At 46.5% G+C, this 27,937-nt stretch overlaps 1 protein-coding gene across 2 annotated transcripts; it reads left to right on the forward strand.

The window, feature by feature from the left end:
* Positions 1–858: 858 nt before the first annotated feature.
* Positions 859–26,757, forward strand: SRSF11 (serine and arginine rich splicing factor 11). Of its 2 annotated transcripts, XM_064147499.1 has the most exons (13): positions 859–934; positions 1,084–1,233; positions 6,528–6,661; positions 12,272–12,381; positions 16,576–16,668; positions 18,683–18,732; positions 19,975–20,102; positions 20,401–20,482; positions 22,308–22,439; positions 22,951–23,040; positions 23,640–23,735; positions 25,057–25,195; positions 25,301–26,757. In XM_064147499.1, the coding sequence occupies exons 2-13, from the start codon at positions 1,106–1,108 to the stop codon at positions 25,496–25,498; spliced, it is 1,380 nt and encodes a 459-aa protein (XP_064003569.1). In that variant the 5' UTR covers positions 859–934; positions 1,084–1,105; the 3' UTR covers positions 25,499–26,757. The 2 variants fall into 2 exon arrangements, with proteins under 2 accessions (XP_064003569.1, XP_064003570.1); XM_064147500.1 differs by lacking the exon at positions 859–934 and having other exon boundaries at positions 984–1,233; positions 25,304–26,757.
* Positions 26,758–27,937: the final 1,180 nt, after the last annotated feature.

The raw sequence follows: 27,937 nt of genomic DNA on the forward strand, positions 1-27,937 counted from the left end.
CATTCAGTTCCAGTCCCCCTGCAATGGGGATGGACACTTCTCCCTAAACCAGCCTGCTCAAAGCCTCATCCAGCCTGGTTTTAAAGACTCCTACGGCAACTTTTCTGGACAGCTGGTGAGGGGCCTGGAGCACAAACCCTATGAGGAGAGGCTGAGGGAGCTGGGGGTGTGCAGCCTGCAGAAGAGGAGGCTCAGGGCAGACCTCATTGCTGTCTACAACTACCTGAAGGGACACTGTAGCAAGGTGGGGTTGGTCTCTTCTGCCAGGCAACCAGCAATAGATCAAGGGGACACAGTCTCAAGTTGTGCCGGGGAAAGTATAGGCTGGATGTTAGGAGGAAGTTGTTGCCAGAGAGAGTGATTGGCATTGGAATGGGCTGCCCAGGGAGGTGGTGGAGGCACCGTCCTTGGAGGTGTTCAAGAGAAGACTGGATGAGGCACTCGGTGCCATGGTCTGGTTGACTGGCTAGAGCTGGGTGCAAGGTTGGACTGGATGAGCTTGGAGGTCTCTTCCAGCCTGGTTGATTCTACGACAACCCAGCCCAGTGCCGCACCACGCTCACAGCAAGCCTCTGGAACCCCAGCCGCCATTTTGCTGCGCTTTCAGCACACAGAACTCATTTGCCTCTGCGACCTCTGCTAGTATTAGGGTCCCTTAAAGCTCTCACACCCCTGGCACTGGCGAACACCGCAGCACGGGGGTGGCGCCGCCGCCGCCGCCACCTCTCGCCCGCCTCTCCTCCCCCGCCGCGCCCCTCGGTTCCCGCCGCCCGCAAGCATCGCGACACTTGCCGGCGGCGCGGCGCCGCGCATGCGCAGTCCCGCGGCCAGAGCGGCCCAGGCTGAGGCTGCGTGGGCCCCGGCGCCTCCGGCAGTGCGCATGCGCGGCGGGCGGCCGCCGAGGCTTGTGGGGCAGTGCGGCCCGGGCAGGCTGGTGAGGCGGGCGGCGGGGCGTGCGCGGCGGCGCTGGGGCCGGGCCGCGCCGGGGGTGGTTGGTGGTGGCGAGAGGCGGTAGTCGCAGGAGCAGCAGTGAGGAGCGTCTTTGGGCTTAACGAGCTGTTCCTCTCCCCAATGTGTTTGTAGCAGCAGAGCGGGCGGCAGCGCAATGGCTTCGAGCAGCGGCACCGACGTGATTCAGGTCACCAACGTCTCCCCCAGCGCCAGCTCCGAGCAGATGCGGACGCTCTTCGGTTTCCTCGGGAAAATCGAGGAGCTGCGCCTCTTTCCTCCCGAGTAAGTTGAAGGTTTCTCTCTCTCTTGCGCTTTCTTCCACCTGCGGCGAACGGGCCCTTTCCTCTGCCTCTCCGCGGCCTGGCCGCCGCCTCCGCCTTCTCCATCGGCTCCCCTCCCCCAGGCGCGGCCCTGCGGCCCGCCTCTGGCCTCCTTCATGGCGGCCGGCAGCCCTGCTTCCCGCCGCGGCCGTGTGGCTAGGCCTCGGCCTGCATCCGCCTCCGCTTGGGCGCTGGCGAGGCGGCCGCGTATCCCTCACTCCTCAGCAACCAGAGGGGGTGTTGGGGGTTCCCGTGGAGTAAACCCGGACCGACTCCCTTTTATGTCGCCTTAGCCTTTCTTTTTTCTGACATAGAGGTGCGCTGTAAGGCTTTACGTGCTGGTCGCATTTCCTCCTGTGCTCACGTGGGGGTGGGAGTAATTTATGCCGTGTAGTCATGCACAAGATTCCTCTTAAATGCACTTTTTTCCCTCGGAACTGTTCATTCCAGCACAGCCTAGCCGACCTCTGCTGGATTTATCCCCAGTTATACTTGGTGTACGGGCGGTTTGCCATCAAACTTTCAGTTTTTATAAAAATACACCTATCTTACAAAGAATTCTGTGCTGAACGGGCAGGTAACCACTAAGATGCAAATAATATATTTCTAATTATGCATTAAAAAAATAAATAACGCATCTTCTAGGTCTTAATGTTGATTTTGGTCGTGTCAGTTTGTTTTACAACACTTCATGTTACATGTTGATCTTTTGCATGTCGATTATATAAGGGAAAATGTAGTTTCGGCACGATGAACAAGGACTGGTGGGAGAGAAAATAAGGCAAAAACGACTTCTAAAATTATTTTCAGGGCTTTTTTTTTTTTTTTGGTTGTGGGGAGATAAAAGCTGTCACAAAGCATTTTTCTTTTGTTCATTGAGCCTTCAACACCTTCTAGCACAAATCTGGGTGTCTTGACCCGTCCTGCTCTAGCTAGCTACATACACGAATCTAGAAGCAGTGTAGTTCTAATTTTGAGTTGGATTTTGTCAATTTCGTGTTGGAAATTGAAGCAGAGAAGGTAATATTTTGTAGGGAAGTGATTGTGCACTTGTACAGGGCATTGGAGAGGCCCCACCTTGAGTCCTGGATTCAGTTTTGGGCCTCTCCAAGGACGTTCAGGTGCTGGAGCAGGTCCAGAGGAGAGGAACAAAGCTGATGGAGGAAGGGTGTAGACAATAGGTGTGGTCGAGGGGCATCTGAAGGTCCTGGGATTGTTTAATCTGAAGAAAAGGAGACTGAGGGGAGATATTCTGGCTCTCTACAACTCCCTGAAAGGAAGTTGAAGCAAGCTGAGGGTTGGTCTCTTCTCACAAGGGACAAATGGCAGGACCAGAGGAAATGGCCTCAGTTTGCCCCGACTGAGGTTTAGGTTACTCATTAGAAAAATCAAAGTCAGGTAGGGGTCTGGCTCTGCTCCCAAGGAACAAGTGACAGGACAAGATGAAATGGCCTGAAATTGTGCAAGGAGAGGTTTAAGTTGGAGATAAGGAAGAATTTTGTGCCCTTGAGGGTTGGCGAGGCCTGGCCCAGGCTGGCCAAGTCTGCAGCAGATTTCCCACCCCTGGAGGGCTTTCAGAGCCCTGGAGATGTAGTGCTGAGGGACAAAATATAGTGGTGACCTGGCAGTACTGGGATAATGGTTGAACTTTATCTTAAAAGTTTCTTGTAACCAGAGTGATTCTGTGAAACAACGTAAATGAAACTGTTCCAGAATGGGAATGGTTGACTCCTAGGAGCTGCTTTCTTTTCAGCTGTGTTAACTGGACTACAGTGGCAGAACCACAAATACCTGGCAGCCAGCACAGGAAACTCACTTTTCAGATTCTCAATTCTTTGATGTGCTGCTCTGTGTTTTAATGTTCTATCCATTTTAAAAAGACTTAATGGGACTTAATTATGTTTCTGAAACATGATAGCTTTAGACACTGCTACCAAAATCTGTTGAAAGCTTACTTTTGTGCTATCAAAAATGGAGGACCACAGTAGCCTGTGGGCTTTGGAATCTCTCCAGAGAAAGACTCCACAACTTCTCTGCACAGTCTATTCCAAGGCTCCTGCACACTCACTCCACAGAAGTTTCTTCTTCTGTCAGATGGAACCTCCTGGATTCCTGTTTGTGCCTGTTGATTCTTGCCCTGTCGCAGGGCACCAGTGTGATGTTGAAGAACATCTCTGCATGGACAATCTGCCTGATTTTACATCATTATTAATGTTTATATAGGCGGCAGAAATATCCTTTCCAAAAAAAAAAGGACTTAATACTTAAGATGCTGGTTGTAGGATGGGAGAATGAGGGTCACAAGGATGGTCAGAGGACTGAAGCACCTATCCTGTGGGGAGAGACTGAGGGAGTTGGGACTGGCCAATCTGGAGAGGAGAACGCTCTGAAGTGACGTTGTTGTGGCCTTTTGGCATCTTAAGGGGCCTACAAGAAAACTGGGGAGGGGCTTAAGGGGCCTACAAGAAAGCTGGGGAGGGACTTTTTGGTATGTCAGGTAGCGATAGGAGTGGAGGGAATGGAACAAAACTAGAAATGGGTAGATTCAGCCTGGGTGTTAGGAAGAAGTTTTTCAGCATGAGAGTGGTGAGAGCCTGGCAGGGATTGCCCAGGGAGGTGACAGAATCATCATTCCTGGAGGTGTTTAAGGCGAGGCTGGATGAGACTCTAGACAGCCTGATCTAGTGTGAGGTGTCCCTGCCTGTGACAGTGGGGTTGGAACCGTATGATCCTTGTATTCCCTTCCAACTCTGACGGATTCTATGATTCTATAACTTTTGTGCAGCAGGTAGTTAGAGGTTTTATGCAAAGGCTGGATAATCCTCTTTTATCTGCTGCATTTCACAATCTTCTGTACTTCAGAATGGGGAAATATCCAGACTCCAACCATAGTCAGTTGTCTTGAGTGGCAGCAAACCCTGCCATGATGTCTGAGCGGGAATTACTGAGTTTCTCACTCTCTGCTGAATTAAATAATGAGGGTCTTTTTTTGGTAACTGAGGAGAACGTTCTGTTCTTTGAGAATTTCTCTCAGCCACAGCTTGGGCTTTGCAGTGACTGGAAATAACTGTTTGAACATGAAACTCACCAGTTTCTGTTAAATATCAGCCTGCGTGAGTGTAGCCTGATGCGTTTGCAGTTGTGCCAATGGTCTTCTGGGGTGTGTGAAGAAGTGTCTGGCCAATGGGTCAAAGGAGGTTCTTCTCCCTCTCTGCTCTGCCAGAGTAAGGCCAGAGCTGAAGTACTGGGTACAGTTCTGGTCTCCACAGTTTAAGAGAGGCTGGGAACTACTGATGAGAATCCAGGAGGTACTTCAAAGCTGCTTAGGGGTATGGAGCATCTCTGTGAGGAGGAAAAGCTAAGAGCCCTGGGGCTGTTGAGCCTGCAGAAGAGCAGCCCCAGAGGGGATCTGATCAGTGCTCAGCAAGAGCTAAAGGACCTGTGGGGGGCAAGAGAATGGGGCGAGACTCTTCTCAGTGGTGCTTTAGCAGGGGGATTGGACTGGGTGATCTCCAGAGGTCCCTTCCATCCCTACTGCTCTGAGGTTCTGTATATTCAGATAGCTCTGCAGATCAGTGGGCAGTGGTGTTCTTGTATATCCACAGTATCTACTCTGTTCCATACTACCACAGATGGTTTTGTGATGACTGTTCAGAGATGCCAGGACTCCTTGATATTCAAACACTTAACTGCTATGATTTTGTTACTCTTCCTGCTGATGCTTCTTTGGGTTTTCTGCAAATGGCTTCAGAAAAGGCATGATCCTGGCTAGCTGCTGTTTGTTCATAGGTACAAAGAGCTTCTAGTGCCCATTTTCCCCACCCTGTGCCATTTATCACTGCACTGACACTTTCCAATTAATTAAAACTGTGAGGTATTGGATGGAATGGATGTTTGTAACGTTTTAAAAGCCACAGTTTGCTGGCTCCACTCTTTAACATTCGTTTTTACCATCAGTTTATATGAAAACATGATCCAGTACATGTTTAGGGCAGTCCATGAGTTTGCATCACTTGCCATTGGACTGAGCTACTTGGTGAGGGCTTTGCTCAGCCTTTCTGAAGGTTGGAATAGTTTTTATGGCATTTGCAGTAGCAAAAATAGATCTCGAATGTTGACTTTGATGTGGAAACAGTTCTCCTGTATTCTGACAACTCTGTCAGTGCTTCAAGACTTGATCAGCATTCCTCAACTGGGATAAAAGGTGTTTGGCAGTGAGATGCATTTTTTAAGAGCTCATCTTGTAACTCTTTCTGGGAGTCTCGTTAGTAAAGGTATGTTTTGATGATAAAGAATTGAAGATTTCTCAGAACTACTTCTTGAGGCTCCTTAATAGCTTTAGTGCTTGAGGGCAGAGCTGAGCACCTCACAAATGCTGCCCAGACTCTTTCCTTAAGTAGTTTGGAGCATGTTGCTGCCTTCACAGCAGTCCTATGCATTCCCGAAGTAGCTTTTGACTGATAAGATGCACAGTTGTCTCCATAATGTTTTTTGCCACACAATCCCAGCAGGGTGGGGGTTGAAAGGGACTTGTGAATCCAATCCCTCTGCTAAAGCGGGGACACCCATAGCAGCTTGCCCAGGATCACAGTGGCCAGGGGTTTCAGTAGCTCTCCTCTTTGGCAGCCTGCTTCAGGACTCCAGAACCCTCATAACAAAAGAAGCTTTTCCTCCTGTTCAAGTGGAACCTCCTGGGTTCCAGTTTGTGCCCATTGCTGCTTGTCTCTGGCACCACTGACAAGAATCTGGCCCCATTCTCTTGGTCCCCAGAAATCCTTGCTTAGATCCTCTCTTCTGCAGACTCAACGGCCCCAGGACTCTCAGCCTTTCATAGAATAGAATGATCTAGGTTGGAAGGGACCTCAAGGATCATCCAGCTCCAACCCTCTGCTTTAGGGAGGGACACCTCCCACTAGAGCAGGTTGCTCTTCCTCACAGAGCTGCTCCAGGCCCCTCAGCATCTTTGGAACCTCCACCGAACTCTCTAATCTTTCCTTCTTGAATGAGAACAAACTTCTTTGCTGTGAGTGTGCTTCAGAGGAGCTGGAGCAGGTGATCTTTGAGGGTGATCCTTCAGAGCCAATGCAGTGTATGAGTCTGTAAAATGGTGTTTGAGACTTAAAATGAAATCGAGGTCTCCCTTTGTCCTGTGGGGCTTCTTGTTTTGGTGTGAGAGTGGTGACAGCAGAAGTGCCAAGTTTCCTAGTATCACCTTTGCTTCAATTTCAGTAATAATTTGCTTTTTCCCTCTTGCAGTGACTCTCCCTTGCCTGTGTCATCCCGTGTCTGTTTTGTAAAGTTCCATGATCCGGACTCCGCGGTTGTGGCCCAGCACCTGACAAACACTGTTTTCGTTGACAGAGCCTTGATAGTCGTACCCTATGCAGAAGGTTTGTGCATTGTTTAATCACCTATGAAGCCACCAATTTGATGGCAATTTTATTCCAGTAGATAATCATACCAAAAAGAAAAAAAAAAGAGATTTAGTCAAATGTCAAAGTTTAAATTATCAACAGTTTGAAACCCTTGGTATATTGCCCATGGATAAAATCATAATGTTGCTCTAATGACAGAGTAAGGATGGAAAGTTCACCTCTGATTGGGTTTGTGTGTCTTTAAGATATATCTTTTGGTTAAGATATTAACATTTTAGGCAGAATTCTATTCAAATCTTGCTCTTCCTTACTCTCATTGAGACTTCATCCTCAACTTAGGCAAACAGTTGGACATGTGAAAGGATTTTACCTTAATAGTTGTTTGCCTCTTTCACATAGACATAAATCTCTTTATGAGACTGGTTTCTCCCTCTCTGAGAGTGGATTAAGATTCCTTTGGGATCAACTCTGCTGCCTTCAGTTGGGAATCTCCCTGGAGAAAGGCACTCTCCCTCCTTATCACATCCAGTATACCAAGGGTTGCAATAATTCCACTTTAATTTGAAAGATAGATCTTCCCAGAGGTGCCACATTGGGCACTGGTGTTAGTTTTTGTTTGTTCTCTTTTATTCCAAGTTTTTCTTGTTTTTCATCCTTGATATATTTTATAGCATTTCACTAAATAATAAACTCTTCTCTCTGTTATTTGTGTGTGTGATTTTTGTAGTGGAGAAGGCAAATGCAAAGCCCTTCCAGATGACTGAAAAACAGTGGGTCCTCTGAAGCTACAGGGGATTCTAGACATTAACTAAAGGCCAGCAAGCACTCAAGTCCCCAAGTGTTTTCCTGGTGTAACCACTTTGTTAACTACATTTTCTCTTCTTCTTTTTATTTTTACATTTTAGGGTGTTACAGTAATTTGAAAGGCAATGAGCAGGGTTTTTGGAACTTACCTTAAAATCAAAGTGCTGAGAAGACACCTCTTCTTGCAGAAGTCTTATTAAACTCTTCTAGACTTGCTTTAGAAGTAACTGATTTCCATTGTACTATTTCCTTGATACTTTTTTTTTAACTTCTGAAATAATGGATTTTCCAAGATGGCTTTGAATTTAAGTTTAAAATTCTGCAGATATAAGTCATGCTACAGTAAGAAATGTGATACATGGCCTGGGTTCAGAGCTGTAAGCGAGAGATTGTAATGCTGTAGGCTGTCTTTTGAGACCTGGGGAGTTGTGTTGTCTTCTTTGTATTTTCTTAGAATGAAACCTTCATGATTTCTGGAATGTAGGAACCTGCAGCATGACCTTTGATGGACACATGCTGCTTTTTGGGAGTACAGACCACCTTCTAAAGCTGCCAATGAGTTACTGCTGCTGCTTGGTTTAGTTGAAGTCGAAGAGCGTAGCTGAAAGGCATCTTTGTCCTCCTCTTGGTGTTCAAGCATGCAACAGCAACAGTCCTTCAGAGTTAGCACTGAAGTAATCTCCAAGGCCCTTGAGGGGGAGAATGTTTAGTGCTTAACTTGTCCCTTGAGGATAAAACCCCATTTTTGTCCCTTTCTCTGACTTTCTCCATCAAATGGTGGATAAATCTAGCACACAGAAAAATCTCCCCAGGAGCTTTGATTCCTGGATTGTATCAAGAAATTCAAATTCAGTCCAAAATTTGAAATGGACTTTTGCCACATGGAGAAATCTCCCTTGGAGCTTTGATTCTGAGGTTGTATCAAGAAATTCAAATTCAGTCCAAAATTTGAAATGGACTTTTGCCACATGGAGAAATCTCCCTTGGAACTTAGATTCTGAGGTTGTATCAAGAAATTCAAATTCAGTCCAAATTTTGAAATGGGCCTTTAAATGGATTTTTGCCAGAAGCTTTGCTTCCAAAATTGGGTAAAAAAAACCCAAACAATGAAAATCCAACAAACAAACAAGGTAAAAACCCAAAACAAAAAATCCAGACCAAGTCCAGTCTAATATTTGGATCGTATAAATGGATTTTTCTCTCTGTCAGTCTGACTTTCTCCATTGTGCTTGATGGTGGGCAAATCTGGCACATAGAAAAATCTCCCCAGCAGCTTTCGTTCCAAGATTGTGAAAAGAAAGTCAAATTCAATCCAGTATTTAAAATGGATTTTTCTCTGTCACTGTGACTTTTCTCCATCAAATGATGGATAAATCTGGCACATAGAGAAATATCCCCAAGAGATTTTGCTTCCAGATTCTGTAAAGAAATTCAAATTCAGTCAGATACTTGAAATGGGAGCATGTTTAAATGGATTTCTGGCATATAGAGAAGCCTCCCTGTGAGCTTGACTTCCAAAATTGTGTATTTAAGATAATATCCAGTCCAGTAGTTGATAATGGGCCTGTTTAAATGGGGGTATTCCTCCTGGGCTGTTCCTCCTGGAACGCACTGCTGATACTTTCTGCCGTCATGATGTGTGACCTATCACAAGAGATAGGTTCAGCCAATAAAGTTATGCCAGCCCTGGTTTGGAAGTCCCATTTCTATCCTCATTCTGGAGCAGAATCCCAGCCCTGCTCTCTACCAGGCTCCACATTCAACAAGAGTCTTAATTGAAAAAAAACAAAGGCAGGACTGTGCTGAACTGGGTTGCTTTTGACCTCTTCTTATTTTTCTGTTGTGATAACTCTTTGTCTGAATATTGCCTGTCACTAAAAGTCAACCTGTTTATTGTCTGTTTAAGTGCAATTATTATCCCCTATACCACATACACAGACACTGGGGTGTGGTGGCTGTTGCTTTGTGTTCTAGAGCTAAACACAAAGTCTACGGTAAGGTTTAGTATTTGTCCTTTTTTTTTCCCCACTGTGCTGTTCTTAGATTTGGGAGGAAAACTTGATCAGGTTTTTGTTTTGTTTTGTTTTTTTTAGAAGGTGGCTTTTAAACATTTTGAGATGACTTTCAAAGTGATTTTTTTTTATGATTAAGGTAGCTTTTAACTGTTTCAAGGTTTAAATAAAAGATGGGTTTTAACCACTTTTAAGGTGTAAAAAAACGATGGCTTTGTAGGGTTTCTAAAGGGTGGTTTTTAACCATTTTAAGGTTAAAATGGCTTTAAGATTCAAAAAGGTGGCTTTTAACCATTTCAGAGTTAAAGATGGCTTTTAACCATTTTTAAGGTGTTAAAACAAAGATGGCTTTTGATCTTTTTTAAGGTTAAAACAAAAATGGTTTTAACCATTTTTAAGGGGTTAAAGATTGCTTTTAACCATTTTTAAGGGGTTAAAACAAGGATGGCTTGTAACCATTTTAAGGGGTTAAAGATGGCTTTTAACCATTTTAAGGGGTTAAAACAAGGATGGCTTTTAACCATTTTTAAGGGGTTAAAGATGGCTTTTTAAGATTTGTGAAAGGTGGCTTTAAACCATTTCAAGTATAAAAAAGGTTGGCTTTTAACTATTTTTAGTGTTTACAAAAGGTGGCTTTTAACCATTTTAAGGTTTAATAAAGAGGGCTTTCTGTGGGGGGAGGTATTTAGGTTCTTTGGTTAATGTTTGTTTCTTTTTTTGTCTGTTTGTTCTTTTTTCTTTCATTTCTACACATTCATGCAGTATTTCATGGTTCTAACAAAGCAGCAGTAAAAAAAGCTCTTGAAGCATGAAAATTATACCTGGTGAGGGGCCTCATTGCTCTTTTTTAAAGTTGTAGTTTGTTGATTTTCTTTTCTTTTTTAAACAAGTAGAGGATTGGATGCATGATTTATTTTTTACTTTTATTTTTTTTTTAATGGATGCAGCTCTTCTCTGAGGGGGTCTGGAGCTAAAAGTCTGAGGATTTGTATTCTAGATGCCAGAAATGTCATGTAGTTGATTTGCAAATGTTTAGCTGTAATTAACTTGAGACGTTTATTTGTTTATCCTCCTTTGAGACAATAATTTTGCATGCGAAATTTCCCCCTCCCCTTAATTAATCTTTCTGTAGGTATATGTTAATATATTGATGCATTAATGTCCTTTTATTATCTGCGTGACCTTTTCCCCCCCCTTTCCTTTCCCCCCCATAACTTTTGGTATCTAAATTGATGACAGCTCAATGACACAAGCAAGATAAAACAGTGCTGTGTATGATACAGTTTGTTTAGATTATCGGCACTTCTCAGTATAGGTGGAAGGAACCATGACCTTTATTTAACAGTGGTTTTTCTTTTTTGTTGTTGTGTTTTACAGTTCTTTTCCCTGGTTCAGCCTGAACTATATACCAGGCCCTGCTGAAAATACCACCCAACAGTTTTCTTCTGCAGCTTATCCAGTTTCTCTTAAGTGCCCTGTACATATTGTATGTTTGATATGATGAGATGCAGTTTCTTAATTGTGTATTTGCAGAAACACTTAACTGGTATTTGCAACTATATAGTAAAAATTGTTTTATTGAACTCTCATTTTGGGGGCTTGGGCACATTAACAAATTAATCCATCTGTATAGGGCTTTTGCTGTTGGATAGAGTAAAACTACTACCTACATAATGACTCCTTTCACAGTAGGAACCCCCCCCCCACTCTCCCCCTTAAAATTCTCTGTGCAGAACAGGCAGTCTTAGCTGCAAGATTTGGGGCCAGAAGTTCCCTCTGCAGTATGTAAGCAGCATTCTTGGGTACAATAAAGCATGGCACATAATGGAACAAAATGCATTTTACTGCACAGGTAAGGAAATGTGCCACCAATCTCCTGTTTTGTATGCACCCACCAACCCACCCACACCCACCACCCACTTGGAGATCTGCAGAACCTTTTCATTTTGCCAAGTCAGCAAAAGCCCTACGCTTGATATCCAAAAAAAAAACCAACCAACCAAAACCAAACAAACCCCAACCAGATATTTTCCATGCTTCCTTTCTTTTCTTTCTTTCTTTCTTTCTTTTATTTTTTTCTCCTTTTTAAGTTTGACGACATTTGATATGGTAGGTGTAAAAGAACAAAGAAAAAAAAGCTTTAAAAAATAGTGAACTGTACCATATTATTAACCCCTAAATCCAACTTTTTTTTGTCTTGTGTATCTTGATTTTTCTGTGTGCTTTATAGTGAAAGCAGCCGACACGAGTCGTTGTTCATAAAACAGCTTTTGAAAAGTTGAGAGCACAACCCCCCCTGGAGAACCGACTGTGCTTGCTTACGTTTGGTTCATGACTTAAAAATCGAGTACAGGTGATGAAATCTTGGCAGTGTTAACAAACAAAACCAAACCAAAAAAAAAAAAACACACAACTTCCCCTCCAAAAAAAAAACAAAAAAAAAAAAATAGTGTGTATTGTGCTATTTTATTTCATTTGGTGGTTTATTTCTTTACATTTTGGTGGTGTTTGTTTTTTTTTTTTTTTTTTGCTCTAGAAAGTCGTTTGTAGAACAAAAAAAAAAAAAAAAAAGCAACAGTTCAAAACAATTGAAGTTTGCCTTCTGACCCTCCCCCAACCCCCCCACCCCCCCAATATATAAAATTATTGATAAATTATTAATAGACGTGGAGCTTTTTTGTATTTTAGCCAACGTAAATACTTTCAACAAACTCAGGTGGTGTATCAGGGAGACATTTTGCTGGGTGTTTTTGTGTATTTTCTGCCTTTGAACTGGGATGTGTTCTAATGCGAGGCTGTTTCTCTGCAGGAGTTATTCCTGATGAGACTAAGGCTTTGTCTCTCTTGGCACCAGCTAATGCTGTGGCAGGTCTGCTGCCTGGAGGTGGACTCCTGCCCACTCCCAACCCTCTTTCTCAGGTAAGCTCTCGAGTTGGACCAAAGGGGGACAACGACAGAATGCTGGATGGGGAGGGGACCTCAAATATCATCTCGTCCAGCCTTCCTGGGTGATAGTGTAGTCGAAATGAGATGGCTCAGACCTCTTCTGTTAGCTTGTAACTAATTTTCTGGTTTTCTCATTGCTGTCTACAACTACCTGAAGGGACATTGTAGCCAGGTGGGGTTGGTCTCTTGTCCCAGGCAACCAGCAACAGAACAAGGGGACACAGTCTCAAGTTGTGCCAGGGGAAGTATAGGCTGGATGTTAGGAAGTTCTTCCCAGAGAGAGTGATTGGCATTGGAATGGGCTGCTCGGGGAGGTGAAGTCACCGTTCCTGGAGGTGTTCAAGCAAGGACTGGATGAGGCACTCAGTGCCATGGTCTAGTTGACTGGCTAGGGCTGGGTGCTAGGTTGGACTGGATGATCTTGGAGGTCTCTTCCAACCTGGCTGATTCTATGAAATAGAGAGGTGTGCTGATGCTAATACCAGTGCAAATAGACAGCTGTCCAGAAATGTTTTGGTTTAAATACTTTGATGGATTGTTATGGATGTCTTGACAGGAATCACAGAATGCTTTAGGTTGGAAATGACCACAAAGATCATCTAGTTCCACCCCCCCGCTGCCACAGGCAGGAACACCTCCCACTACAGCAGGTCACTTAAGGCCTCATTCAGCCTGGCCTTAAACACCTTCAGGGAGGGAGCATCTGCAGCCTCCCTGGGGAACCCCTTCCAGAGTCTCAACCACCCTCATGCTGAAGAACCTCCTAACATCCACTCTAGCTTTGTTCCATTGCCCCCAGTCCTATCACTACCTGACAGCCTAAAAAGTCCCTCCCCAGCTTTCTTGTATCCTCGTTAAGATATTGAAAGGCCACAATAAGGTCACCTGGGAGCCTTCTCCTCTGCAGACTTAACGGCCCCAACTCAGACTCCCTCAGTCTCTCCTCACAGCAGAGGTACTCCAGCCCTCTGATCATCCTTGTGGCCCTTCTCTGGGCAGCTTCCAGCACATCCATATCCTTCATGTCCCAGGGGCTCCAGAACTGGATGCAACTCACCAGTGCAGATGAGATGGCTCAGACCTCCTCTGTTAAGATTCTAACTAATTTTCAGTTTTTCCCAGGACAGATAGACAGGCATGCTAATGCTGAGTCCTAAAATGTTTTGGTTTAGATACCTTGATGGATTGTTACATATGCCTTGATAGGAGTGTCAGACTTGATGTGGACTGGAGCAGCCTGATCTAGTTAGATTTGTCCGTGCTTACTGCAAAGTGGGGGCTGGACAAGATGACTTTTTAGAGGGTCCTTTCTAACACGAGGAAATATGGATTGTGCTGAAATAGTGCTAACTTGCTAAGTGGGATACTACAGTTCCCGTTATTAAACACTTCTGAGGGGTCCTCTGCTTATGTCTCACAGAATTCCAGCCTGGTAAGTGGTTGTAAGGGACTGCTGAAAATCATCCAGTCCAATCACAAAGCAGGGGCAGCCACAGCAGCTTGACCACACAATGGCTGGCTGAATTTGGAATCTCTCCAGAGGAGGAGACTCTGCAGCCTCTCTGGGCAGCCTGCTCCAGGGCTCCAGCACCCTCACACCAAACAAGTTTCTCCTCCTATTGAGGTGGAACCTCCTGGGTTCCAGTTTGTGCCCACTGCCCCTTGTCCAGTATCTGGGCACCACTGAGAAGAGTCTGCCCCATCCTCTCGCCCCCAGCCAGATCCTTTATTTGTTGCTGGGCATTGATCAGATCCCCTTTGAGGCTGCTCTTCTGCAGGCTTAGCAGACCCAGGGCTCTCAGCCTTTCCTCATCACAGAGATGCTTCAGGCCTCTCAGCATATTTGGAGCTTCCCATGGACTCTTTCTAGTAGTACCCAGCCTCTCTTCAACTGGGGAGCCCAGAACTGGACCCAAGACTGCAGCTGTGGCCTCGCCAGGGCATCATAGAGTGGGAGGAGAACCTTCCTTGACCTGCTGGGCACACTCTCCTTCATGCCCATTGACCACAAGGGCACATTGCTCCCCTCCATTAGTTCCCTGACTCTTGTGAACCAGGAAGCCAGGAGCTGCACCCAGGACTCTCCTTCTTACCCATTGTTCAGCTAAGACATATTTGAGAAGCACAAGAGACCTCTTGATTGCTGGAGTTCAAGGAACTGATATGCTGTGAAAATGCCTTCTGTCAGTGCTTCAGCTGAGGGAAGGAGATTGCAGCCTGAATTTGATCATTACCTAAATACTCAAGAATTCATGTGGAAGGTGAACAGTGAGGAAGGGGAGGCCTGATTTAAAAAGTTGGGGACAGGCCTTTGAGTGGGGCCTATTGTGACAGGACAAGGGATAATGGTTTGAAAAAGAGGGAGATTGAAACTGGAGAGAAGGGAGAGATGTTTGACACTGAGGGTGGTGAGAGCCTGACCCAGGTTGCTCAGAGAGGTAATAGATATGCTACCTCTGCAACCATTGCACGTCAGGTTGGTTGGGGCTCTGAGCAACCTGCTCTAGTTGCAGCTGTCTCAGGGGCTGGCTGCAGCGGGGTTGGACTGGGTGACCATTAAAGATCCTTCAACCCAAACCTTTCTATGCTTTTGTTTTTCTAAGAGTGTACTGTGTTAAAAATCTTCCCATTGCAGGGGAAGAATCAGAGTACAGAGGCAAATTAGTAAGAACAGAGCTTCATTAGTTCTGCAGTTCTCAAACCCACTCCTTCAGCTTTTGCTGAGCTCCCATTCTGTAGCTTGTTATTTTGCTCCCATGGAGTAGAACATACTCTTGAGTTGCTCAGCTGGTCTCATTAGAAGGGAAAAATCTAATGTTTGAAGTGAAACTGAAGGAAAGGGATGGAAGAAACGAACCACATCCTAATCATGTCCTTCTCCAGAAACCGTGTGTATGTAAATCCCTGACAGTGTTTTTTGCTCACCTCTCCTAACTTCAGTTCTGTCACGTCTGGCAAGCTCTTTTTGACTCTTCATGATACTTGGGCATCTAATTAAATAAAAATTAATTGAAGCTATAGTTTATGCTCACAAAATCAGTGTGCAGTGCTGTGGCTTTTTCTCTCGAGGCTGCAGGGAGAAGCTTCTACAGTTTAGAGATATCATCTGGCTGAAAAACTCTACAGAAAAGAAGCAAGTTCTGCTCCCTTGCTGTCGGCTGCAAGCTCTTGGTGCTGCTTTTCTGCTGACTCTGGAGCTCATAAGATGCAGTTCTCTTGATGGCTCAGTGGGTTGACAAATGAGTCTCAAGAAAGGAGCAATGAGAGAGAGGGAAGGGAGAGCAGAACCTCTCAGCAGCAGCACAGTAGGATTCACACAAGATGCCATTGGAATGGGCTGCCCAGGGAGGTGGTGGAGGCACCGTCCCTGGAGGTCTTCAAGAAAAGCCTGGATGAGGCACTTAGTGCCATGGTCTAGTTGACTGGATAGGGCTGGGGGATGGCTTGGACTGGATGATCTTGGAGGTCTCTTCCAACTTGGTTGATTCTGTGATTCGATGATTCCTATGGGTTTAGCACTCTGGGCGTGATGGATTTGTATATTTTTATCACCTCAATTTAAATGGCCAAAAAATGAGGTTTTCATATGAGGCTTCTAGAGGAAATGATTTCAGATCTGTGTTGTCATCCAGTTTCTTCCAGTAACTTCTCAACCCATTTGCTTGTGTGTGTTGTTTGGGTTTTTTTAACCCAATCTGAGAAATTTGCAGAGATGTGATAACAATAAATCGGCTTTTTAGGATAAGACATGCTTACTTCTACGCTAAGTTGATGTAAATCTGTGGTAGTTAGCTGTGAAACTATAATTTTTCATTTTAATACTGGAAAAGTAATTAATTTTTAAAGTATTTTTTAAATGCAGTGGGATACTTTGGCCTTTTTACTCCTTTTTCTTTCCCTACCTGGTGGTAGGTAGAGGAAACAATTGAATTACAGAATATTTAGAAGAAAAACATCTTTCACATACTACCTTTGGAGTTCTTCATATCTTAAAGCTTTGAAATACCTGAATAAGGGAAACTGAAGCACTCTCCCTGACCTTAATAAAATGTTTGCTGTATCTAGAAGGCTGAGTAAAACCCAGTTCAGGTTTCCACATGTCTTAATGATTGAGTATCTTGACTGAGGATCTTTTCTAACAGCTTTTTTTCTTTGTCTTTATTACAGATTGGTGCTGTTCCTTTAGCTGCTTTAGGAGCTCCTGCTCTTGATCCTGCCCTAGCTGCTCTGGGGCTTCCTGGAGCAAACCTAAACTCTCAGGTAAGTCACACACTTTGAAACTATCTTTATTTTTCCTAGCACATAGCATTGAGCAGAGTATGTAACGTTTTTAGTGTAAGCTCCCCTCAAAAGGATCGTTTGCTTGCTGTGCAAAGCAAATCAAGATACAGAGAGAAGGTACTTGGTTTGTTTTGCTTCTGCTAAGTCATCAATGGCAAATTCAGCCCCCCATGAGCTCAAACAACAACAGGTTAGATACAGGATAAATACAAAATCACGTTCTACAGTTTGCTATCACATAAATCTTTGTACACATGTTCCAGCTGTTAGTTAATTGATTACACTGTTACCTAATTCATTATCCTGAGGTCCTACTACAGCTACACTGAAATCCTCCTCTTAAAGGGGTGGGATTTAGTGTTAAATCTCCACAAGTTGTGGAGGGGACACCTCAGTGGTTGGAATCTGAGTCTCTGTTCCAGTCTGGTTTCTGTTCAGGAGATGAGACCTCAACTACAGAGATTGAGAGAATTTGACTATGTTTAGATCCTGCTTTTAAATACTCTGTCTTGTTTCTGATTATTTTAACCTTTGGGGTCACTCAGTCCTTTAATCTTAAAGACCTTCCATGTTCTTATCCTGCTTTCAAAACACTTCATTAAATGCTTACTGAGCCTAAATTTGTTTAACTCCATCCTTGCATGAAATGGGCAGCCCAGGCAACAAGCTGAAGTTCTGAAAATATAAGAGCTGAAAATCTGAGGTTTGAAAAGTGTTTCAGAACACTGCCTTTTTTTAAAGGCTTGGCTCTGCTTATTCATAACTTCTTGGAACTGTTACAAAATGATCTCTGGGGTTTGGCATAGCAGATTTAGATGGAAACACTTTTGGCTAAACTTTCTTCTGATTTAAAAGTAGCTTTTATTTCTGCTGTAAATACTAAGCAATAAAAAGTAGAATATTGAGTTGAATATTTAAGATAGGAGGACCAGATACTGCACAAAGAACATTTTACAGGCTCAAGAAGTGCTGACAACTTACTGCCTTGCTAAGGAACCCATTATTTAGCATCCCCTGTGTGTATGTCACATATATTAACAAGCAAATGATGGTGATAATGAAATAAGGAGGGAAAAAAGGCATCCTAATGCATATTTAAAGAATCCTTTGTCATTCCAAGTTTGGATTTATTTTGTGTGTTCACTAAGCTAACAGAGGGCAACAGCAGCTTGTCCAAGATCACAATGCCCAGCTGAGTTTGGAAGCTCTTCAGACAAGAAGGCTCCATATCCTCTCTGGGCAACCTGCTCTAGGGCTCCAGCACCCTCACACCAAAGAAGTTCTTCCTCCTGTTCAGATGGAACTTCCTGAGTTCCATTTTGTGCCCATCGCCCCTTGTCCTGCTGCTGGGCACCACTGAGGTGGTTCTGGCCTTATGCTTTTGTCTGGGTTGAGGACATGGCTGTTACATGAAGAATATCAGTGGGGATTAAGCATTTTCTTGTCAGCACATCACTGGTGTAGGAAGTGAGCACTTGTGGGCATGTCTGAGTTTTGCTGAGAGCTGTAAGAGATTATTTTGTGGAATTCTTAAAGAAACTTTTGTTTCCTGTTTGTGAATTGACATTGAGGACTTCCACGGACCTGAAAATACCAGAAAAGGGGATTTAATTTGAAGTTCTCTTGATTCTGTCCAGAAAAGGCCTTGAGCAACCTGGTCCTTGTGGAAAGTGTGTCCCTGCCCATGGCAGGGGGGTTGGAACTAAATGATCTTCAAGGTCCTTTTCAACCCAAACCACTCTGCGAATCTCTGAAAGATCCTGAGTTGGCTGCTGTGAGGGGGAAGAAAGCTCACCTAAACACCACTGAAATGAGATGTTCACACCTCACACCAGGTTTTGAGACAGAACAATCTGCCTTCTGCTCTGTGACTTGTCTGGAATTTGGATTGGTTTTGTATCTCTAGAGGCTTTTAGCTACATTCAAGGCAGACAATCTTCTTTAACCATTGACATCCTCCAATGTGGGTCTAATCTTGTTTTTTTTCTCCCAGTCTCTTGCAGCAGATCAGCTACTAAAACTGATGAGCACAGTGGATCCAAAGTAAGCATCAGTGTTTATACATATTTCTATTGCACTTAATTTTGGGTTTCTCTTCTATGATCTGGTATCCAGCCTTTCTTCTGCTGGATCTAATTAGGTTCATGAAATCTGGTGTCCTGAGCATCTTGTGCAGGCTTTTCTGTGGTAGAGAAAAGAGGAGGAGAAAGTGAAGATGGTTCTGCCTGGCATCTACAAAATAGCACCTGTTGATCTCTGGGATTTCATTTTGCCAGAGACACAGAAATTCAGTGCCACTGCTGTCACCTCTGTTTCCATAAGGTAAAGGTGCAGCTAAGACCTCTCATCCTGCTGAGAGCATCTCCTGCTGAAACAGACAATGATGAAAGAGCCCGTAGAGTGGTAGAACTGTCAGGAGACAGCAAAACAAAAGGTGTCTGATGGCTTGGTAGAGAAAGGGAGCAAACAGCAGTGTGCACAAGGATGTGTTAATTCTTATTTCAGTGTCCAGCAGAAAGGCTCCTTTTGTTCAAGGGAGTGTGCGTGGTGGGTAGAAAGTAGGGAAGGGTTCACTGAATTCCTGCATGGTGGGGGTTGGAAGGGACCTTTGGAGGTCATCCAGTCCAACCCCCCCTGCTAAAGCAAGGGCATCCACAGCAGCTTGCTCAGGACCACAATGTCCAGATGGGTTTGGAAGCTCTCCACAGCGGCAGACAGCAGCTCTGGGCAGCCTGCCCCAGGGCTCCAGCATCCTCACAACAAAAAATTTTCTCCTTCCACTCAAGCGGAACCTCCTGGGTTCCAGTTTGTGCCCATTGCTCCCTGTCTTGTCACTGGGCACCACTGAGAAGAGTCTGGCCCCATCCTCTTACCCCCCACGGGTCCTTTATCTCTTGCTGAGCATTGCTCACATCCCCTCTGGGGCTGCTCCTCTGCAGGCTCTTAGCCTTTCCTCCTCACGGAGATGCTCCACACTCCTTAGCATCTTTGGAGCCTCCACTGGACTCTCTCTAGCAGTTCCTTGTCTCTTGAACTAAGGATTCCGGAACTGCACCCAGTACTCCAGCCATGCCATTACAGGGGCAGATTAGGAAAGGAAGAGAACTTCCCTTGACCATGCTGTAGTTCATGCTCCCCCGGGAGACCATTTGGCTGCCTTGGCCATGAGGGCACCTTCCTTGCTCAGGGGAACACAGACAGGTTCTAATTGCTAAGGCTTCTCACTTTGCATTTTATGAATTCATTGACACTGAAGTTCTGAAATTCTTTCCTCTTCTTGCCCAGGTTGAACCACGTAGCTGCAGGTCTTGTCTCACCCAGCCTGAAGTCAGATACCTCCAGCAAAGAAATAGAGGAAGCTATGAAAAGAGTCCGAGAAGCACAGTCGTTAATTTCTGCTGCTATAGAGCCAGGTAACTGTCACTCATGGAGCACCTCTTGCAGCTCCAGGTGGAGTTCGGATGTGGTACATGATAGAAGCTCATGGTCTGCTACGTGTTGGCTTGATGCTTTCATGATCAGGCTTTGATACAGGCTCCCCAGGGAGGTAGTGAGGTCATCATCCCTGGAGGTGTTTAAGAAATGTGTGGATGTGGCACTTTGGGATGTGGTTTAATGGTCATGGAAATGTTGGGTAGAAGGTTGGAGTTGATCTTGGAGATCTTTCCCAACTGAAATAATGTGGCTTTTTAACTCTGCTTTTCAACTCAGACAAAAAAGATGAAAAACGAAGACATTCAAGGTCCAGGTCACGGTCAAGGAGGAGGAGGACACCTTCTTCATCTAGACACAGGTAGGTAGCTTATTTCCTTTAAAACCCACAGAGATCAAGCAGCTCCTTCAGTAATACTACTTGGAGGTGACTCTTTGCTTGTGGAAGCTGAGAGGTGGAAGAATGGTCTGAAAGAAGCTGAGGCTACGACGAGGCCATGCTGTAGTGTGAGATGGGGGCTGGCCTCTGGTCTTGTAAAAAGATGAGAAAGACTTGATGGCACAAAACACCCCCAAAATACTCTACTGCAGAAGGAATTTCAGGGCACTTGAGTCCTTGAGCAACCTGGTCCTAGTGGAAGGCGTCCCTGCCCGTGGCAGGGGTGTGTGGAACTAGATGATCTTCAAGGTCTCTTCCAACCCAAACTACTACCAATCTATGAACCTAGTGTTAGCAGTGTTTGATTGCACTGAACAGTGAATTGTTCCTTTTGTCAGATGAGAACCACCTTAGCCCAGAGCCTTGGTTTCACCCAGCCCTCACTTCTCTGAACAATTGAGCTGTTGTGGGCTCTCCATTTTACAGCAGGCCCAAGGGTCTCTTCTTACCTCAGTCTCTTTGCCTACACTTGCTCTTTTTGAGCTTCCTGGACTACTGCATCCAGTTCTGGAGCCCCTTTTACAAGAGGTATATGGATGTGCTGGAAGGTGTCCAGAGAAGAAGGGCCGTGATCTATGAGGATGCTCAGAGGGCTGGAGCTGATCTGTGAGGAGAGACTGATGGAGTTGGGGCTGCTGAGTCTGGAGAGGAGGAGGCTCTGAGGTGACCTTATTGTGGCCTTTCAGTATCTGAATGGGGCTACAAGAAAGCTGGGGATGGACTTTTTAGACTGTCAGGTAGTAATAGGGCTGGAGGGAGGGGTGGAACCAAGCTAGAAATGGGTAGATTCAGCCTGGATGTTAGGAAGAAGTTTTTCAGCATGAGTGTGGTGAGAATCTGTAAGGGGTTGAGAGGTTACCCAGGGAGATAATGGAAGCCTCATCCTTGGAGGTGTTTAAGGCTAGGCTGGATGAGGCTTTAGTCAGCCTGCTCTAGTGTGAGGTGTCCCTGGCCATGGCAGGGGGGAAGTTGGCACTAGATGATCATTGTGGTCCCTTTCAACCCTGGCTGATTCTATGAGGTTCTTCACTCAGCTTTCCAGCCTGGCTAGGGCACAATGGATGGTAGCACAGCCTGATGGATTGTTAGCCACTCCTGCTGGTTTGGTATCGTTGCCAAAATGGCTGAGGGTCCTACTCCATCCCTTCAGCCAGGTCATTGATGAAGATGTTGAACAAGACAGAACTTAATTGGGACACCTGGGGAACACAACCAGCTACAGGCTCTGTACTGCTGATCAGAGGATGTTAGGGGTCGGAAGGCACCCAAAGAGATCATCGTATCCAACCCCCCTGCCAGAGCAGGACCATACAATCTAGCTCAGGTCATGGAGGAATGCATCCAAACAGGCTTTGAAGGTCTCCAGAGGAGACTCCACAACCTCTCTGGGCAGCCTGTGCCACTGCTCTGGGACCCTTCCAGTCAAGAAGTTCCCACTTTGTGTTGAGGTGGAACCTGCAGCTTCCATCCACTGCTCCTGGTCCTATTGCAACTCTCTGAGCTCTGTCCTTCAGACAGTTCTCAACCCACCTTACCACTCACACTTGTGAGCTTCCCTATAGGGATGTTATAGGAGGTGGTGTCCAAAGCCTGGCTGACATCTGTGGTGGACTCGATGCAACATCTTTGTGGTTTCCTGTGCTCTTTTGTGTTTGCTCTTTCTGACACTATTAGCCAGCAGCTGGGCTCTGAACTTGAGGTCAGAGAGTGAGAACTTTACCTCCTGTATGCAATGTGTTCCTTGCAGACGCTCCAGAAGCAGATCAAGGAGAAGATCCCATTCAAAGTCAAGAAGCAGGAGGCGATCTAAAAGTCCAAGGCGAAGAAGATCTCATTCCAGAGAGAGAAGCAGGAGGTCGAGGAGCACATCCAAAACCAGGTAGGCTCCTTCAGTCAGTTCTGTTTGCTAGAAGTTGAATTGCTGCCTTTTGCTGCTTAATTAAAACATAACCAAACGAAATCCAAGATCTAACTGACCAACCTGGGTCAAGATGAACCTAATCCGGTGGCTCTTCAAAGTCAGTCTCTATTGTGTCTTAGAGAATTACGTTACATTTCTCCTCTACTTGGACATAGTGGTGTAAAAAGCATGGAACATGCTGTTCCTGAGGGTCAGTAGATGCAGCAGGCACTGGCTGAGCCACTCAGATGTCCTTGGACAGGAGAGGATCTAAAGGTGGAGATGATGTACCCTGAAGATACAGAAGAGCTGTCTTCTTGTGCTGTAAATGAATGTCTCCTTTGTGCCCATCAGTGTGTGACAGGCCTCGGAAGTGCTCAACATTACCTGCTCTCCAGTGTAGTCATCATGGCTTCGTGCCTTTTTTATTCCTTGGAGAGTTTTAAAGTGACCTATAAATAATCTTAAAAATCTTTATTTTACTTCCAAGGGACAAAAAGAAGGAAGAGAAAGAAAAGAAACGTTCCAAAACTCCTCCCAAGAGCTACAGCACAACCCGGCGGTCGAGAAGCACAAGCAGGTACAGGCTCATTTCACACCAGCCCAGCCTGGTGGGGTGCAAAGGGACCTCTGAAGATCATCCAGTCCAACCCCCTTGATACAGAACAGCCACCCACAGCAGCTTGCCCAGCGTCACAATGCCGTTTGGAAGCTCTCCAGAGCAGGAGATGCCACAACCTCTGGGCAGCCTGCTCCAGGGCTACATCATCCCAGCACCAAAGAAGTTTCTAGTCCTGGGTTCCTATTTGTGCCCATTGCCCCTTGTCCTGTCACTGGACACCACTGAGAAGAGTTTGGCCCCATCCTCTTGCCCCCTGCAGGCCCTTTGGCTCTTGCTGAGCACTGGGCAGATCCCCTCTGGGGCTGCGCTCTGCAGGCTCAACATCCTGAGGGCTCCCAGCCTTTCCTCCTCACAGAAATGCTCCAGGCCTCTCAGCAGCTTTGTAGAGTGTCTTGGACTCTCTCCAGCAGTTCTCTATCTCTTTTAAACGGGGAGGCCAGAACTGCACTCAGGACTTCAGATGTGGTTTGAGTAGGGCAAAGTAGAGGGGCAGGATAACCAGCTGTAGATTTGTATCTTAACCCAACTCAACCAAGTCTTCCCTCCCCTCCCTGCAGAGAACGCCGCCGCCGAAGAAGCAGGAGTGGATCCCGATCACCTAAAAAGCCCAGATCTCCTAAAAGGAAAATGTCCAGGTCCCCATCTCCAAGAAGGTCAGTAGTCAGAACAAAGTGGTGTCTGTGGCAGCAGTGCCATGATGTGAACTCCAGCAGAAGCAACAGTGGGTCCTTGTGAAGGTGGCATTTGAAAGACAAGGTGAATCTCTGGTGCTTCCTTCTGCTGCTTTTGGTGTCATTTGATTGGCTTCAAGCACAGAGCTTCTCTGTTAAGTGTCCAGAAATCCTGCTTGGAGACTGTCCAGGCGAAGAAGTAGTTGATACTCAGGAGTTCCCAGTCGCTTTAGTTATGTGCAGTGGGAATCACTGACTCCTGTACTATCAGGGGAGACAGCTTGCTGTGAGAGACCCTGCTGTGGGTGGAGATTGGACTGCAAGATCTGCACAGGTTCCTTCTGACCGCTACCATACTGGGATTCTGGGATCTTCTGTCCCTGAACAGGGAGCCTGAGGTTGTTCCTTTATCAGACACTGTAGTGTTGCTGTTCTTAATTAAGGTGTTGCTTCTTGGACTTGACTTTATGGTGATTGGTTGGCCCAGTGAGAAGAAGTGGGGATGTTCACAGAATGTCAGAGGCTGGAAGGGACCTTGAAAGCTCATCCAGCCCAAGCGCCCTGCCAGAGCAGGATCTCCTATAGCAGACACGCAGGAACACATCCAGGCAGGTTTTGAATATCTCCAGGGAGGGAGACTCCACAGCCTCCCTGGGCAGCCTGTTCCAGGGTTCCAACACCCTCACAAAGAAAAAAATTCTTCCTCATGTTTACATGAAACTTCCTGTGCCTCAGATGCCACCCATTGCCCCTTGTCCTGGCACTGGGCATTACCCAGCAGAGCCTGGCTCCAGCTTCCTGGTACTCACCTTCACATATTGGTAAACACTGATGTGGTCACCTCTCAGCCTCCTCAAGCTTCCTCAGGCTCTCCTCATAACAGAGATGTTCCATTTCCTTAATCGTGGCTCTGTGCTGGACTCTCTCAAACAGTTCCATGTCCCTCTTGAACTGGGGAGCCCAGAATGTTGGCTTTGAAGGCAGCTGGTGTGTGGTGGTTGCACACTGCTGTTCCTCCCATAAGATGAGTGGTCCCAGAGATTAAGAGAATCCTAGAATGGTTTGGGTTGAAAGGGACCTTCAAGGTCATCCAGTTCCAACCCCTGTGCCATTGGCAGGGACACCTTCCACTAGCCCAAGTTGCTCGAGTCCTCATCCAGCCTGGCCTTGAACATCTCCAGGGAGAGAGCATCTACAGCCTCCCTGTGCAACCTGTTCCAGCAACAGGTAGTGAGCTGTGGGTCACAGCCCATGTTCTGGCCTGGTGTGGTGGGGATTCCATCCACGTTCTTTCTTGTCACAGGCATAAAAAGGAGAAGAAGAAGGACAAAGACAAGGAGAGGAGTAGAGATGAGAGGGAGCGGTCAACCAGCAAGAAGAAGAAAAGCAAAGACAAGGAGAAGGAGCGGGAGCGGAAGTCGGAGAGTGACAAGGATGTGAAAGTATGTTTAGACACCTGCTCGGGTGCCCTCCCTGCCCACCAGTGGCATCCCCTGCCCGGGGGGCCCCGAGGGGCTCGTTTTACCTTCCCTTGTCTCTGTGCAAAGCAGGTCACCAGGGATTACGATGAAGAGGAGCAGGGCTACGACAGCGAGAAGGAGAAGAAGGAGGAGAAGAATACAGCAGATTCCTCCTCCCCCAAAGGCAAGGAGTCGGCAGCTGAGAAAGGCAGCGGAGATGCCAGCCGGGAGTCCAAGGTCAACGGTGACGACCATCATGAGGAGGACATGGACATGAGTGACTGAGGCGTGGCCGGGTGCGCGGCGCTGTCATCCCTGTGTGGCTCTTTTTACGCTCTCCTTCTTAATCCTAACTTCTAGATGTCTCCAGCTCCCAGCTAGCCATGGTTTGTACCTCTCCTGATACTAACTTCACACCCGACAAAAGCTTTAGAAGAGAAGGTGACCAACCCCTGGCCACGGTCACATTTGAGCCCAGCGGTTTACCACCAAACTTTGGGGTGCTGCTTGGAGCAGAAGTCAAGCAGCTGCATGTGTCTCCAGCAGGCATGGACTTGTGTGTGTGTGATCTCCTGTAGTCAATCAGCGCTCACCCGCCGTAGTGTCCCCGAGACTTTGGATCCCTCAGCTCTAGAGCAGTGTAGGGAATGCACTGACTGCATGTTGATCCGGCAGAGATGGCCTCCCTCTGCCCCACTCCTGCCACACCACACATCTGCCTCAAGGCCCTTGGTGGGGCTGCTTCAAGGGTGGGGTCTGCTCTTAACTAAGGGCCTTGGTGGGTCTGCTGTAAGGGTGGATCTGCTTCAAGCATCTTGGTGGTTCTGCTTTAAGGGTCTTAAGTGTGGCTACACAAATGCCTGCACCTGAAGCTACTCGTTCAGCTAGAGATAGATTTGAGGTTTTGTTTCTGTTCTTTTCATTTTTGAAGCCCCGTGGCTGGGGTTGGTTTGGGTTTGGTTTTGGTTTTTTAACTTCCTCCTTCAGGTGGGTTTGGCTTTGAAGACAGTTCCAATGCACTGACCTTTTTGAGGGCTTTTGGTGATCATTTGATCTAAACCCACCTCAGGCAGGCTGAGATGGTTCATCATCACTTCCCATCATCTTTAGCCTGGAAACCTCCACCTCAGCAGTGCCCAGTGATGAAAGGTTGTGTCCCGTCACCCTGGTCCTCTGATGTGTTGAGGACGTGGTACCCCACACACAAACACACACACCTTGCAGAAGAGCAGTGCGTTTGAAATCCACCCTCCTGAGCTTCTCAAAGCCAGGCTACTTGATCCCACCTCCGTTTGACTTGATCTCAAGTTGTCCAAGCCAGTCAGTTGGTGTCTCCTGTACCTTGATGCACACGGTGATTCCATGTTCTCTGCAGTAGGTTAGGCAAAGCTGTCCCCTTAGTTACCGGAGTTCAAGAAGCTTTTTTTGACTTTTGTGCAGGTAAAGACAAAAAGAGACAGAAGTAGGCTGCAGTCTGTGCCATGTCCATGTACAGTTTCAGAAATTGTTTTACAGAACTTTGATAATAAAACCCCTGAAACTCACACTCCTGGTCCTGCCCTCCTCTGCTGACCTTCTTTTACCCTGCTGCAGGTACAGAGCTTTGCCTTCTGCCTCTTGAACGTCCTGGGGGCCCAGCTGCCTCCAGAGCATTCTCCTTCACATCTCCCTTCCATCCAGAATCCTTAATTTTCCTCTTAAGAAGAACACCAGGAGCAGAAATGTTTTCTTCATCCACCAAAAACTGGGTTCAGTTTTGTGCCCCTCACTCAAGGACAGCGAGAGGCTGGAGAAGGGCAACAAAGCTGATGCAGGGTCTGGAGAACAGGTGGTGAGGAGCAGCTGGGGGGGGTTGGGCTGGAGAAAAGGAGGTTGAGGGGAGCCCTCATTGCTCTCTGCAACTGCCTGGAAGGAGGTTGGAGCTAGGGCAGGGTTGGTCTCCCAAGGAACAAATGATAGGACAGGGCTGAGCCTGCAGCTGTTTCAGAGTTGGAGAATGGTGTCCCCTAAAAATCTGCTTTAAACCACTCAGGGTTGGAAGGAGCTCCAAGAGGTGTTTGAACCGACCTGATGCCTCAAACCACCTTCCACCATGATCTTGCTCCAGGTGAAGTGGAACTTGGGGGTGCAGTCAGAAGAACATGGGCAGCAGGTTGAGGGAGGTTCTCTGCCTCTGCTCTGCCCCACTGAGGCCACAGCTGGAGTAGTGGGTCCAGTTCTGGTCTTCCCAGTTCAAGAGAGACAGGGAATTGCTAGAGTCCTGCAGCATCTCTGTGAGGAGGAAAGGCTGAGAGCCCTGGCGAGCCTGCAGAAGAGCAGCCTGAGGGGATCTGCTCAATGCTCAGCAAGAGCTAAAGGACCCGCGTGGGGCAAGAGGATGGGGCCAGACTCTTCTCAGTGGTGTCCAGTGACAGGAAAAGGGGCAGTGAGCACAAACTGAAACCAAGGAGGTTCCATCTGAAGAGAAGGTTCTTTGTTGTGAGGGTGCTGGAGCCCTGGAGCAGGCTGCCCCGAGAGGTTGTGGAGTCTCCTTGTGTGGAGAGTTTCCAATCCTAGCTGGGCATTGTGATGCTGGGTGAGCTGCTGTGGCTGACCCTGCTTCAGCAGAGGGCTTGGACTGGATGATCCCCAGAGGTCCCTTCCACCCCCACAAGGCTGTGAAATGTTGACTGCACCTGCTTGTGCTTCCCTGGGACAATTTGAGGCCACTTCCTCTTGTCCTGT

Source organism: Pogoniulus pusillus, chromosome 8 (genome assembly GCF_015220805.1).
Source record: "Pogoniulus pusillus isolate bPogPus1 chromosome 8, bPogPus1.pri, whole genome shotgun sequence".
NCBI lineage: Eukaryota > Metazoa > Chordata > Aves > Piciformes > Lybiidae > Pogoniulus > Pogoniulus pusillus.

Coding starts and splice junctions, on each gene's coding strand:
- SRSF11 (XM_064147499.1), top strand. CDS start 1,106: ATGGCTTCGAGCAGCGGCACCGACGTGATTCAGGTCACCAACGTCTCC. Junction 18,733..19,974: donor ATGAGCACAGTGGATCCAAA/GTAAGCATCAGT, acceptor CTTCTTGCCCAG/GTTGAACCACGTAGCTGCAG. Junction 23,736..25,056: donor AGGTCCCCATCTCCAAGAAG/GTCAGTAGTCAG, acceptor TTCTTGTCACAG/GCATAAAAAGGAGAAGAAGA.